Below are 14,242 nucleotides of genomic sequence, written 5' to 3' on the forward strand. Positions count from 1 at the left end.
CTATTGCCCTCTGGCTATCCCAAAGCAGAGCCTGCTTGTTTTTAAAGTTCATGGTGTTAAGCCCCAGTGATTTTGTCAAAACTCAAGAAGTTAAGCCGCTCTGGTCTTCAAAGCCAAATGTTATGGGGATTTATCTTCCCAGTGCGGGTCCCCCATGTCTGGAGTGCCTGGTGTGGAGTCTTCTTCTGTGCTAAATAGATATTTACTAGTATAGCATTTTAATTCCTATGGTGAGTCTTTTATTATATATTTTTGAGTTATATTCTTAGTGGTTGTTCAGGAGTTACGACTCACATTTTAGTATAAATTAACAATCTTTTTGGATTAATACCAATTTCAACAGTATACAAAAACTCTTCTCTTGCATAGCTCTGTCTCCTCCCTTCTTTATGCTATTATTTTCATAAGCAATATCGCTATACATTTTTGTACAACAGAGATTTATTACTATTGTTTTATGTATTTGTCTTTAAAGTTGTATGAAAGAAAATGGGATTATAAGCAAAAATACATTTATTTATACTGTCTTTTATTATTTACCTGTGTAGCTATCTTTACCAGTGTTCTTTATTTTTAATATGGATTCAAATTACTGGTAGTGTCCACTGAAGAATCCCCTTAGTATTTCCTATAGGTCTGTTTGTTACCAATAAACTCAGTTTATCTGAGAATGTCTTAATTTCTCCTTCATTTTTTGAAGGGTAGTTCCGCTAGATAGAGAGTTGTTGGTTGATAGTTTCTTTTTCTTTCAGCTCTTTGAATACACATCATTGCAATGCCTTCTGGCCTCCAAGGTTTCTGATGAGAAATCAGCTATTAATCTTATTGAGGATCCCTTGTACTCTTGCTGGTTTCAACATTCTCTTTATCTTTGTCTTTTAACAGTTTAATTATGATGTGTCTAATTGTGGATCTCTTTAAGTTTATCCTGTTTGGGTTTCCTTCAGCTTATCAGATGTATAGATTAATAGTAGCTATAAAATTTGGGAAGTTTTTGTCATTATTTCTCAAACATTCTTTCAGTCTCATCATCTCTCCTTCTGGAACTCCCATTCTATGTAAATGGTACACTTGATGGTGTCCCACAGGATTCTGAGATTCTGTTCCTTCTTCATTTTTTTTTTCTGTTTCTCACACTGAATAATCTCAATTGGCCTATCTTCACGTTCACTGATCCTTTCTTCTGCCTGTTCAAATCTGATACTGAGCTTTCCTAGTGAATTTTAAATTCTATTTGTTGTGTTTTCAACTCCAGAATTTCTCTTTGGATTTCTTTTTGTAATTCATAACTTTTAGTTGATATTATCTATTTGGTTAAGACACCGTTCTCATACTTTAGTTCTTTGTTTTTATTTATTTATTTTTTGAGCACGTGAGCGAGTGAGCAAGCACATGAGTAGGAGCAGGGGGCAGAGGGAGAGTAAGAGAAAGAATCTTAAGCAGGCTCCATGCCCAGTGCAGAGCCCGATGTGGGGCTCAATCTCACGACCCTGAGAACATGACTTGAGTCAAAATCAAGAGTCAGACGCTTAACAAACTGAGCCACCCAGGTGCCCCTCTTTAGTTCTTTAGACATAGTTTCATTTAGTTCTTTGAACATATTTTAAATAGCTAATTAAGTCTTTGTTTAGTAAGTCTAACATCTGGAATTTCCTAGAGACAATTCCTAAACTGTTATTTTCTTGCCTATGAATCCTATTTTTTCGTTTTTAATCTCATAGCTTATAATTTTTTTGTTGAAAACTTAACATCTTAAATAATAAAATATGGTAATCTCAGAAATCAGATTCTATCCACTCTCCAAAGTTTGCTGTTGTTGCTTTATGTTGTTTTTTAAAGTAACTTCTCTGAATGAATTCTGTAAAATCTATTCAAGTTTCTACTCAACTAGTTTAGTGGTCAGTTAATGCCTAAACAAAGATTTCCTTAAACACCTAGAACCAGTAAATCAGGAAGATTTGCAAAGGGGTTTTTCGTGCATATCAGGGCATGCCTTCAACTTTGAGCCAGGCAGTTGTCAACTCGCCTTAGCCTTCTTTTTCTTCTTACAGAGAGACTGAAGCACAACCAGAGATAAAGGGTAGGGTCTTTTCAGGTCTTCCCTGAGAATACACATAGGCCTATGCATGTAAACAGTCTTCTAGAGTCCCAGGAATATGTCAAAGCTTTTCTTTTCTTTTTTTAAAGATTTTATTTATTTGACAGAGAGAGAGAGAGCAGGTGAGAAAGGACAAGCAGGGGGAGCAGCAGAGGGAGAGAGAGAAGCAGGCTCCCTGCTGAGCAGGGAGCCCAATGCAGGGCTTGATCCCAGGACCCTGAGATCATGATCTGAGCCAAAGGCAGATGCTTAACCAACTGAGCCACCCAGGCACCCCTGTCAAAGCTTTTCAAAACATCTATGGACATCTCATCCTTGGTTTTTACCTTTAAGCTTTGGGTTAGTCTATTGTTTGCCTCAGTTGTTGCCTATCACCTCAGGCATTATAACACTAAAACATTTGCCTGTAAATGTTCTTGACAAACACCCCATGCACACCCACACACATGCACACACACCCACACACACCCACACACACACACACAGGCTTTTAACACTGGATAGCTCTGACTGAGATTAAATAAAGACAGGTCTTTTGAATGGCATCTTCCAGGGAACCACCAGACAGATCAAATACTGACAATTCTTTGGGAATGAAGTTTTGAAAGAGGTGTGGCTCTGTTCTAGTTCCTCCAGTCCTGGGAAAGCAGGCTGATATTTTTCAAGGTTATTACTGAGCTGAGTGTGAGGATGGGACTAGGGGATGTTAAATGCCACAAAGCTTACTGTTCTTACCAAGATACAGCCATTTCTCTTGAATAAATGTTCATTGGGCTGCTGTAAGCCTTTGGTTAATTTCCAGAATTTTGGAAAAATTTTCTGAAGTTTTGCCAATTTTTGTTGCTTTTACCAAGGGGCGAAATCTTAGGTCTTTACTCCACCATTTTCTCTGCTGTAATGCCCCACTTCCTTTAAATGGTCCAGCCAGTTCCCTCCCTCCGGCTTTTCGCTCCTATACAGTGATTATCAATATATAAATATTTGAATGTCTAAAATGAATACTGATATGGGGTATAAAATGACTTACCAAAAAAAAAAAAGACATGTCTCAGAACTTACTATCTAATATAAATAGAGTCTTGTTCTACTTAAGAATGTTACTGGGCATAATACATAAATTTCTAATATTGATCTCTTTCTTTCATTGATCTGTTACCTTTGCCTTGTTTATATTTTAGGGATTTCATTAATTTAAATGTTTATTCATTCTCAGTTGAGGAAAAATCTATTGGCCCAAATATTTGCTACTAATGGTATATGACTTACCCTTGGCCCCAAACATTAATTGGATCCTTCTCATATATATAGATGCATGATATATTAATTAACAGCTATTAGAACAATTCCTAGGTTTTCATCTAGAGTAGCTCTACTGGTTTAAGAAAGGATCTTACTATGGTCAACTCCCCCATTCTCAGAATAGATGGAGAACATGAAAACTACAATCTGAAGTGTGTATGTGTGTGTGTGTGTGTGTGTGTGTATATATATATATAGTTATTGGATCTCCTTCTGCCTTATTGATGTATTCAGTACTTTATTTACAGGGACATTATTTCTCAGGATACAATGTACCATCCCTGAATTATTTTCTCTTTCCACCACTGTCCAATTTTTTCTCAAAATTAATGTCTCCAACTAGATGAGAGTTAGGGACATAAACATATAGTAGCACAATAGAGGCCTCAAAAACTACTGAGACATCTGATCAGATTTTTACTGGTACAGGCATTCTTTCTGTCTTCTGAACTGGGGGTTGAAAGTGAAAGAGTGATCAAAGTTTCCTTTCTGGTAGCCATTAAATGATTGTGTCTTTTTTTCCCATTAAGTGTGTTTTTATTTAAATTCCAGTTCATATGCAGTGTAATATTACTTTCAGGTATACAATATAGTGATTCAACACTTCCACACCTCACCAGTGCTCATCACAAGTGCCCTCCTTAATCTCCATCACCTATCTAATCCATCCCCCCACCCACCTCCCTTCTGGTAAGCATCAGTTTGTTCTCTTTAGTTAAGAGTCTGTTTCTTGGTTTGTCCCCCCTTTAATCCCTTTGCTCATTTGTTTTGTTTCTTAAATTCCACATGAGTGAGATCATATGGTATTTGTCTTTCTTTAACTTATTTTGCTTAGCATAATACTCTCTAGCTCCATCCATGTTGTTGCAAATGGCAAGATATCATTCTTTTTTTATGGCTAAGTAATGTTCTGTTGTATATATACACCACTTCTTTTTTTTTTTTTTAAGATTTTATTTATTTATTTGAAAGAGAGAGCACAAGCAGGGGGATGGGGCAGAGGGAAAAGCAGACTCCCCATTGAGCAGGGTGCTCAACACAGGGCTTCATCCAGGAACCCGAGATCATGACCTGAGCCAAAGGCAGATGCTTACCCAACTAAGCCACCCAGGCACCCCTGTACTACGTCTTCTTTATTCATTCATTCATCAGTCAATGGACACTTGGACTGTTTCCCTAATTTGGCTATTATCAATAATGCTGCTATAAATAGAAGGGTGCATATGTCCATTTAAGTTAGTATTTTTGTATTCCTTGGGTAAATACCCACTAGTGTGATTGCTGGATCATAGGATAATACTATTTTTAACTTTTTGATGAACCTCCATACAGCTTTCCAGAGTGGCTGCACCAGTTTGCATTCCCACCAAAAGTGCAAAAGGGTTCCCCTTTCTCTACATTCTCACGAACACCTGTTGTTTCTTGTTGATTTTAGCTATTCTGACAGGTGTGAGGTGATCTCTCATTGTGGTTTTGATTTGCATTTCCCTGATGATCAGTGATGTTAAGCATCTTTTCATGTGTCTGTTGGCCATCTGCATATCCTCTTTGGAAAAATGTCTATTCGTGTCTTCTGCCCATTTTTATTCTTATTTATTTATTTATTTATTTATTTTTTATTTGCGAGACAGAGAATGAGAGACAGAGAGCATGCGAGGGAGGAGGGTCAGAGGGAGAAGCAGACTCCCCGCCGAGCAGGGAGCCCGACGCGGGACTCAATCCTGGGACTCCAGGATCATGACCCGAGCCGAAGGCAGTCGCTTAACCAACTGAGCCACCCAGGCGCCCCTTCTGCCCATTTTTAATTGGATTATTCATTTTTGGCGTGTTGAGTTTTATAAGTTCTTCATATATATATTTATAAAAATATGTCATCTGCAAATATCTTTTTCCATTCCGTAGGTTGCCTTTTAGTTTTGGTGATTGTTTCCTTCCCTGTGCAGAAGCTTTTTATTTTGATAGAGTCCCAATAGTTTATTTTTTATTTTGTTTCCCTTGCCTCAGGAGACATATCTAGAAAGAAGGTGGTACAGCTGATGTCAAAAAAATTACTTTACTGCTTATGTTCCGTTCTAGGATTTTTATGGTTTCATGTCTCACATTTAGGTCTTTAATCTATTTTGAATTTATTTTTGTATATGGTGTAAGAAAGTGTTCCAGTTTCATTCTTTTGCATGCTGCTGTCCAGTTTTCCCAACACCATTTATTGAAGAGACTGTCTTTCTCCCATTGGATATTCTTTCCTGCTTTGTCGAAGAATAACTGACCATGTAACTGAGGTTTCATTTCTGGGTTTTCTATTCTGTTCCATTGGTTTATGTAGCTATTTTTGTGCCAATACCATACTGTTTTGACTACTATAGCTTTGTAATATAACTTGAAGTCTGGAATTGTGATGTCTCCAGCTTTTTCTTTTTCAAGGTTGTTTTTTGGCTATCTGGGGTCTTTTGTGGTTGCATACAAATTTTAGGATTATTTGTGCTAACTCAGTGAAAAATGCTGCTGGTATTTTGACAGGGATTTCATTAAATGTGTAGTTTGCTTTGGGTAGTATAGACATTTTAACAGTATTTGTCCTTCCAATCCATGAGCATGGAATGTCTTTCCATTTCTTTGTGTCATCTTCAATTTCGGAGTACAGATCTTTCAACTCTTTGGTTAGGCTGATTCCTAGGTATCTTACTGTTTTTGGTGCCACTATAAATGAGACTGATTCCTTAATTTCTCTTTCTTCTGCTTCATTACTGGTATATAGAAATGCAACAGATTTCTGTATGTTAATTTTATATCCTGTGACTTTACTGAATTTATCAGTTCTAGCAGTTTTTTGGTGGAGTCTTTTGGGTTTTCTATATATAGCATCATGTCATCTGCAAATAGTGAAAGTTCTACTTCTTCCTTGCTGATTTGGATGCTTTTTATTTCTTTGAGTTGTCTGATTGCTGAGGCTAGGACTTCCAGTACTACATTGAATTAAAGTGGTGAGAGTGGACACCCCTGTCTTGTTCCTGCCCCTAGAGGAAAAGCTCTCAGTTTTTCCCCACTTGGGATGATATTAGCTGTGGGTTTTTCACATATGGCCTTTATTATGTTGAGGTATGTTCCCTCTAAACCTACTCTGTTGAGGGTTTTTATCATGAATGGATGTTGTACTTTATCAAATGCTTCCTCTGCATCTATTGAAAATGATCACATGGTTCTTTTCTTTTATTAATGTGATGTATCGCATTGATTCATTTGTAAATATTGAACCACCCTTGCAACCCAGGAATAAATCTCCATTAAGTGTGTTTTTAAAATCAGAGCCTTGCATGCAGTGGAAATTTCTTCTAGTTCTTGGTTATAGGCTTAATAATTAATCCTATCATTTGGTAATATGAGCATTTTTATGGTTCTTTTTTTCAGTAGCATCATAGTGGGGAATTAGAAGCAGTTGTACCAGGCACTTTAACTTAGTTACCATTAGATACTTGCTTGGTCCTCTTAAAGTTAACCCAAAAAATCTGCCTAAGACTAGGGAAAATTTCTCATTTGTGTGCAATTTCTACACATATAAAGATGTCTACTGACAAATCATGAAAAAAAATTTTTATCTAAACTGAACCGAGTCATCTCCTATGAACCACTCTAAATGTTATTCCATCAATCAAAACCCTACACCACACCAACTCAGTATTCTTATCTTAAAATCCCCACAAGAAATATTTATTGAATTGCTGCATGAGGTGCTATTCATTTTCTAAATCTGCAGTTCCCCTGTGGTGGTCTCATAGGGGTACTTGGGATATTTTAAGATTCTATGGAAACAACAGTGATAATTGGTATCTAGTATACAGTGCACAAGCTACTAGCTCAAAGTAGTTTAAAGTTTCAATATTAGATAATGCCACATTCCTTTCAATGCTGTTGTATCTTTGCACTAGATTTTTGACAATTTCTGTAGTAAAAGCAGCAAATAACTGTGGTTGTGTAAAATTTCATCTCAAGGTTTGAGAAGCTGTACAGTGTTCTAACAGCTGCACATATAGCATTAGTAAGTAACTGTGGTTATTTATAAACAAAGTAAAATATTTTCTTTCAAAACCCAAAACTAAAAGGAAATACCTAATATTTTTGTTTATTGTTAGATCAAAACAATAAGTATTTATGTCTTAATAACTTACAGCTGTTTGAAAAAATACCTCTTGTGTTTATATGTGTTCTACATAATGATGAGAACAAAAAGATTACCAAAATACTAAGGGCACTGTGAACAGAAAAAACTTGGAAACCTTTGTCTGAAATGAAGTCCACTAACCCAAACAATTTACCCATACAATTTTCTTCATTAAATACTTATTAAATGTTTTCATATACATAATACATCTCACCAAATAACTCACTTTTCTGAACCAGAGACTGAGACATGAAAAGCTCCGTATTTCACTGAAGGATTAAATATCACTGAGCTTTCATATGTCATTCTAGAATTAACCAGCCAATCCACAAGTAAATTTTCAAAAAATAAAATTCTGAATAATTTATGCATAATACCTGAGTGTGAGCTCTCAATGGTGGTATCTGATCTGGAATCCAGAGATGAAGGAATTTGTTTTAATTGTGGAACATAGTACATCTTCGTACTACCAGGAGGCTTATATGGCAACAGTGAAGGTTGGGCTAAGGAGATAAAGATCAGAACAATTAATAAGAAAACATTTATTAATTCACTGAATAAATATTGAGTGCCTTCCATGTGCCAAGCACTGTACAAGATTCTTGGGATATATCAGGGTGCCTCACTGGCTCAGTTGGAAGAGCATGTAACTCTTGATCTCGGGGTTGTGAGTTCGAGCTCCACACGGAGTGTAGAGATTACCTAAATAAACTTTAAAAAAAAGATTCTTAGGATATATCAGTGGACTAAAACAGAAAAATATCTCTGCCTTCAAGAAGAGCTAGCATTCTAGAGGGAGGAGGTATACATCTGTGCCAAAGTAATAATTTGATTATTATAGAGGAGATTTATATATATATATACTTGTTTTTGTCTCTCTGAAGTCAAGGGAAACAAAAAGTGTATAGAGGAGGGGAAATTTTAAACAGACAAAATAGGTTATAGCCTCCACTTCTATTTGGTCATATTCCTCCTTCTAGAGGAAGGAGATAAACAACAAACATATTAAATAAATTATTTAGTATTTTAATAAATTACAAGTTATATAAAAAAGACAATTAGAAAATGTTGAGAGGTAGGACTACTGGGGAAATCGGGGTAGGATGCAATTTAAACAGGGTGGTAGGGTAGGCCTCATTAGATGAGTTTTTTAGCAACCTATTCCATGTACAGATGGCTTTAACTAAAAACCACTTTATCTTATACTGAACTCAAACTTGTTAACCCCTTACTACTGGTCTTACTGTCTTATTCTGTCCCAAGAGTCATAAAAAGTAAGTCAAATTCTCTTCTACATGACAGATCTTCAAAATAAAGTTTCTTTTTTTTTTTTAAATAAAGTTTCCATTATAGAAGTATAAATTCTCGACATTAAGAAAATACATTTTAAAAGTAATACTTGGTATAGTTAGTTGTGTTGTTGTTACTAAATTTTAGCTTTCTAAAGGGTGTGTAGTGGCATATCATTATGGTAAAAATTTGCATTGCCCTAATAATTATGTTTAGAATCTTTTTAAGTGGTTATTGCCATCAAATATAAACCAGTACGAATAACAGTGAATTTAGCACAGTCACTGCACACGATATTGGTATAAAGAAATACAATTATATTTCTATACACCAGTAAAACCACATAGGAAAAAATACTGTATACAATGTCACAAAAAAATATAATATCAAATATCTAATAAATAAATGTAAGGAAAGATTTCTTCACTGAAAACTGCAAAATGCTGATGAGTAAAATTAAAACCAGATGAATGGATATACCACGCTTATGAATTAAAATATTCAATAGTGTAGACATGCTAATTACCCCAACATTAAAAAAAAGGAATACATAAAAGTAAAAAAGACAAAGTCCTACCACTCAAAGATAACTGGTTTTTTTTTTTATAGTTATATATCCTGTTTGGGTCAACTTTTTTTTTTTTTTTTAATTTATTTATTTGAGATAGAGAATGAGAGAGAGAGCACAAGAGGGGGGAGAGTCAGAGGGAGAAGCAGGCTCCCTGCTGAGCACGGAGCCCAATGTGGGACTCGATCCCAGGACTCCAGGATTATGACCTGAGCCGAAGGCAAACACTTAACCAACTGAGCCACCCAGGCACCCCAAAATCTACTTCTTTATCCTCAAAATCACAGCTAAACCATTTCCTAGCTAGGAGAAAGTGATCTGAGCCACTTCCAGGCCTAGCACATGTGCTTCTCCATGTTTCGTCCCTTCTAGTTGACTGTGATGGTGAATCCAAGGTAATTATGGATTCTGTGTTTTAAAGACAGCAGGGCCACAGTCAGCCTGGGTCCCTGGTCATTGTTTTATAAGCAAGAAACAGACTGGTATTGTGTTTGCACTATTACATGTATTTTCATCAATTTATTATAGTTTGTAACATTTAATATAATATAAAATGGCAATAATTCACCTGCCCACCTAAAACCAGACTTCCATAGTTTTTAAATTCTAAGTATCATGAGATAAAAATAAGTCAACAACAAGCAGCATGAGTCCCAACTAAGTTGTTAACTCCTCTAGTATTAAGGCAAAAACATAATCACACTCCTTTCATAGCTATGTAAATAAAAGATGGATAGAATCATGTGGGTCCTAATGTTTAAAATTAAAATTAGGTTTTCTGACTACAAAGACCCCCTCACAAATTTCTGGGATCATTTCCTACAGAAGTTGGTAATATGACCTAAAATGTAATCACATTCTCTTACCATCTGTGCCATGAGGACGAGTAATCTGTTGGACTGAAGATGATGAAGCAAATGTGGTAGGAACTTTGCCCAGCTTCTGGGCACTGGGCTCTGGAATTTCAAGTCCACGATCATCAGCATTAATAAAAATCTCAGATGAAAACATGGTTTTTCCTGGACTTTCTGTTGTTATCTGAGTGACTGCATCAGATGACAATTTTCCAGGGAAGGCAGAAAATGGGGTCTTAATCACCTCTGATGGTCTGAACAAAAAAGAGAAAGGACACAGAAGGTAATATCCGTGGCTTATCAAATACTGTAATCTCTTTCCAAAGGTAGATTCGGAATATTTTGTGGAGATACATCAACCTCAAATGGTTAAGTTATTTCAGCAGTACCCTTTGCTATCTTAAATACTTACTATAAGGCAATGATGCATGAGTTTACTTTATTCATTTAAAAATCTACTTTAAATTTCAATTTAGAATACTATTATATAATTTAGCTGAGGAAATTGTACTTTTTAGTCGAAGTAAAAATATAATCATTTTAAAAAAATTACTTGAAGTCTACTATAAATTAAGGGACTGTGTTAAATGCATAGAGTGTACAAAAATAAATAAGAAATAAAGACTTGCCTCAAGAAGTTTATTGTCAGTGGGAGAACCAGAGGTTTTTAAGATTGTAATTATGTACTAAGATTTTAGAGAATTAATATTAAAACAGAATAGAGCAAATAAATGATTAAAAAAAATGAGAGGAGACAAATCTTTTTTACAGAAGAATTCCAGAAAAATATATGCAGATACCTCCCCATCCAAAGAGATGAACATTAATCTCTCCCTTCTCCCTTGAGTATAGGCTGGACTTATTAATTGGATTCCAAAGAACAGAGTAATAAAAAGGAATAAATAGTTATCTTACAGTGGAGAAACATAACAAACACCATATTATTCAAGTGATGATGGTTCACATCACCAATGTTGTCATGTGGATGTCGCACACTCTCTGCTATGATGTGAAGAGATGGGTATTTCCCTTCTATGGTATTTTTTGCCAAAACCCATAATTCCAGTCTAATCATCCAAAAATATCAGCCAAACACAGATTGACCAATATTCCTCAAAACTGTCAAAATCATGAAAAACAAGGAACGAGGAACTGCCATTGACAAAAGGAGACTAAAGAGATATGACAGCTAACTAAAGGGAATGTGATATACATTGGGTCCTGGAACAAAAAAAAAGGTTATTGATGAAAAAAAAAGTGAAATATAAATAAAATCTGGTGTAGTTAATAGTAATGTACAAATGCTGGCTTCTTAATTTTGACAGATGTACATTATGGTAATGTAAGATGTTAACAGGAAAAGCTGGGAGATGGGTATAGGGAACTCTATTATGTTTGTATCTTTTCTGTAGATCTAAAATTACTCAAAAATATGAAGGTATTGAGGCACCTGAGTGGCTCAGTTGGTTAAGCATCTGACTCTTGATTTCATCTCAGGTCATGATCTCAGGGTCGTGGGATTGAGCCCTGCGCTCAGTGGAGAGTCTGCTTGGGATTCTCTCTCTCCCTCTCCCTTTGCCCCTCCCCCTGCTCACACACACACTCACTCTGTCTCTCAAATATTTTTTTAAAATAAGAAATAAAAAGTTATTTTTTAAAAATAGAGTAATACTGTATTATTTTGGAGTAATAGTTATATCACAAAACAGAAGAACTTCTGAATTCCTACCTTCTGCCTACTATTCACCAATTGAAAAGGACAATTAGGAGAAAAAAAAAAAATAGACCAATCTCCTTTATGAATATAAAAGTAAGAATCCTAAACAAAATCCAAAAGAAAATCATAAACAAAATCCAAAACCAAATGGATGTATGTGAATTCTGACTGAGATGGTTTACTCCTGGAATGCAAGGTGAGTTAACACTCAAAAATCAATCAATATGATTCACCACATCAATAAAATAAAGGAGAAAATGCATATGACCATATAAATATAGCCAAATAAAGCATTTGATAAAACTCAATAATTCTGTAGATAAAACCTCATAGCAAAGGGAAACCACAAAAAACTTTAGAGCAACCATCCTATTTATACTGAAATGCAGAAAATGTTCACTTCACTTCACTGTGAGATTAGGAACAAAATAAGAATGCCAATTCTTACCATTTCTGTTCAACTTTAGTAAAGGTCTTAAATGGCATTAGCAGTAAGTCAGAAAAAAGAAATGAGAGATAGAAGGATAAGAAAGGAAGAAATAATATTGCCACTCTTCATATTTGATATAATTAGGCACACAGGAAATCCAAAACAATCTAAACATAACTCATTAGAATATAAATAAGTTTTTAGGAAAGTTGACAGGAGACAAAAATTTTTAAAAATCCACTACATTTTTTGGTATCAGAAAAGTTATGGAAGCATCAGGAAACAATATCATCTAATATGCTAGAGGGGCATTTTGGAGATTATGGGCAGGGACAGAGTACAGACAGACATACTCCACTGGGAAAGAGAAATCACCAGAGCTTTTGATGAACTCATGTGCTGGCATGATGGAGTGAAATCTAGCAGAATGCCAAGTCAATTTTTCCCACAGGACATTTCTTAGTATCAGGATGGTATGGGAGAATGGAAAACTAAGTCAGAAAAGCAGAGTGAAATCTTCTTCATAGTCATGGCACTAATAACAAACGAAGGCCCACTAGACAGAGGGGCCTGTAACAAACATCAGGTCTCCTCCTCAAGACATCTGCCAGATTCTGAACCTGAATAAGGCAGGAAGCTAAATAATTACTGCCTGAGGGAGAGAACTTTCAAACCTGAGGACATATTCCAGACACACAATAAAAAACCCAGAAGTACCATCCCCAAGAAGGGGGCTGAGCCAGGAAAAGTGAAATCACTTGCAATGTTTGAGTTCTTATGAGACAAATGTCCCTTAAGAAAGTGTAACTACAATGAATATATAGCTGGGCTCCCCTTACATTTGCCATATTCTAAAGGTGCAAGAGCTGAGAGCTGAAAGAGCTGAACTCAAATATCTGAGATACTAAAGTGAGTATCTCACTGTATTTACCTACTGAAGAGTCAAAGATCTGTCAGGCTTAAAGCATAAATCCAGGGAGGCCAAAGATCAGGAAAAATCAAAAGTATAATGAGTCGGGACGCCTGGGTGGCTCAGTGGGTTAAGCATCTGTCTTCAGCTCAGGTCGGGGATCGAGTTCCGCCTCGGGCTCCCTGCTCAGCGGGGAGCCTGCTTCTCCCTCTCCCTCTGCCGGCTGCTGCCCCTGCTTGTTCTCTCTCTCTCTCTCTTTTTGTCAAATAAATAAAAAATCTTAAAAAAAAAAAAAAAGTATAATGAGTCAACTATAGCTCCACCCCAGTGCTGACCCAGTAAAACTCCTGACATGACTGAAGTAATCAGCCACTTTATATGCTCAACAGAGAAAAGGGCAAATCCTCTTGTTGGAAAGTAACAGCATCCTCAGTCCCTATGATTTTTTAAATTCACAACATCCATTGCATAATCAAAAATCACAAAATTTATCAAGCAGAAAAAAGTGACTAAAAATTGAGAGAAAAAAGAGATAAGAAAAACTGTTTTACAGAGGATTCAGATACTGGAATTAGTGCAGAAAGAAGAACTTTAAAATGATTGTGAATATATTAAGAGATCAAAATATGGGAGATAATAGATAAAAATACAGGGATTCTCAAAAGAAAGTAAGAATCTACTTTTTAGAATCAAATACAGAAAAAATAAAAAATAACAGGACAGAACCCCAGCAGACCTCAGGAAATACTAAAAAAATTTTTAGGCTCAAATAAAACAATCCAACATAGTACAGAACTATAGAAAAGATGAAGGCACTTAGAGTCTCTGTGTGTGTGTGTGTGTGTGTGTGTATAATACATACAAGTACATATACATATACACACATACATATGCACCTTTTTATATATACTTGTATACTC

General features: G+C 35.7%; 1 protein-coding gene across 3 annotated transcripts in view; it reads right to left on the bottom strand.

Annotated features, from left to right (window-relative positions):
* ALMS1 (ALMS1 centrosome and basal body associated protein) overlaps positions 1–14,242 on the bottom strand; it is a 192,731-nt gene that overhangs the window by 69,435 nt on the left and 109,054 nt on the right. For 2 of the 3 annotated variants that reach the window (XM_078056402.1, XM_078056403.1), the window contains exons 11-12: positions 10,278–10,519; positions 7,931–8,056 (exon numbers count right to left, since the gene is read on the bottom strand). In XM_078056402.1, the coding sequence (XP_077912528.1) occupies positions 7,931–8,056; positions 10,278–10,519 (368 nt within the window). Of the gene's footprint in view, positions 1–7,930; positions 8,057–10,277; positions 10,520–14,242 lie in introns of those variants that run through there. The other variant, XR_013441735.1, reaches the window with a different exon arrangement.

This window comes from Halichoerus grypus, chromosome 10 (assembly GCF_964656455.1).
Source record: "Halichoerus grypus chromosome 10, mHalGry1.hap1.1, whole genome shotgun sequence".
NCBI classification, from domain to species: Eukaryota; Metazoa; Chordata; class Mammalia; order Carnivora; family Phocidae; genus Halichoerus; species Halichoerus grypus.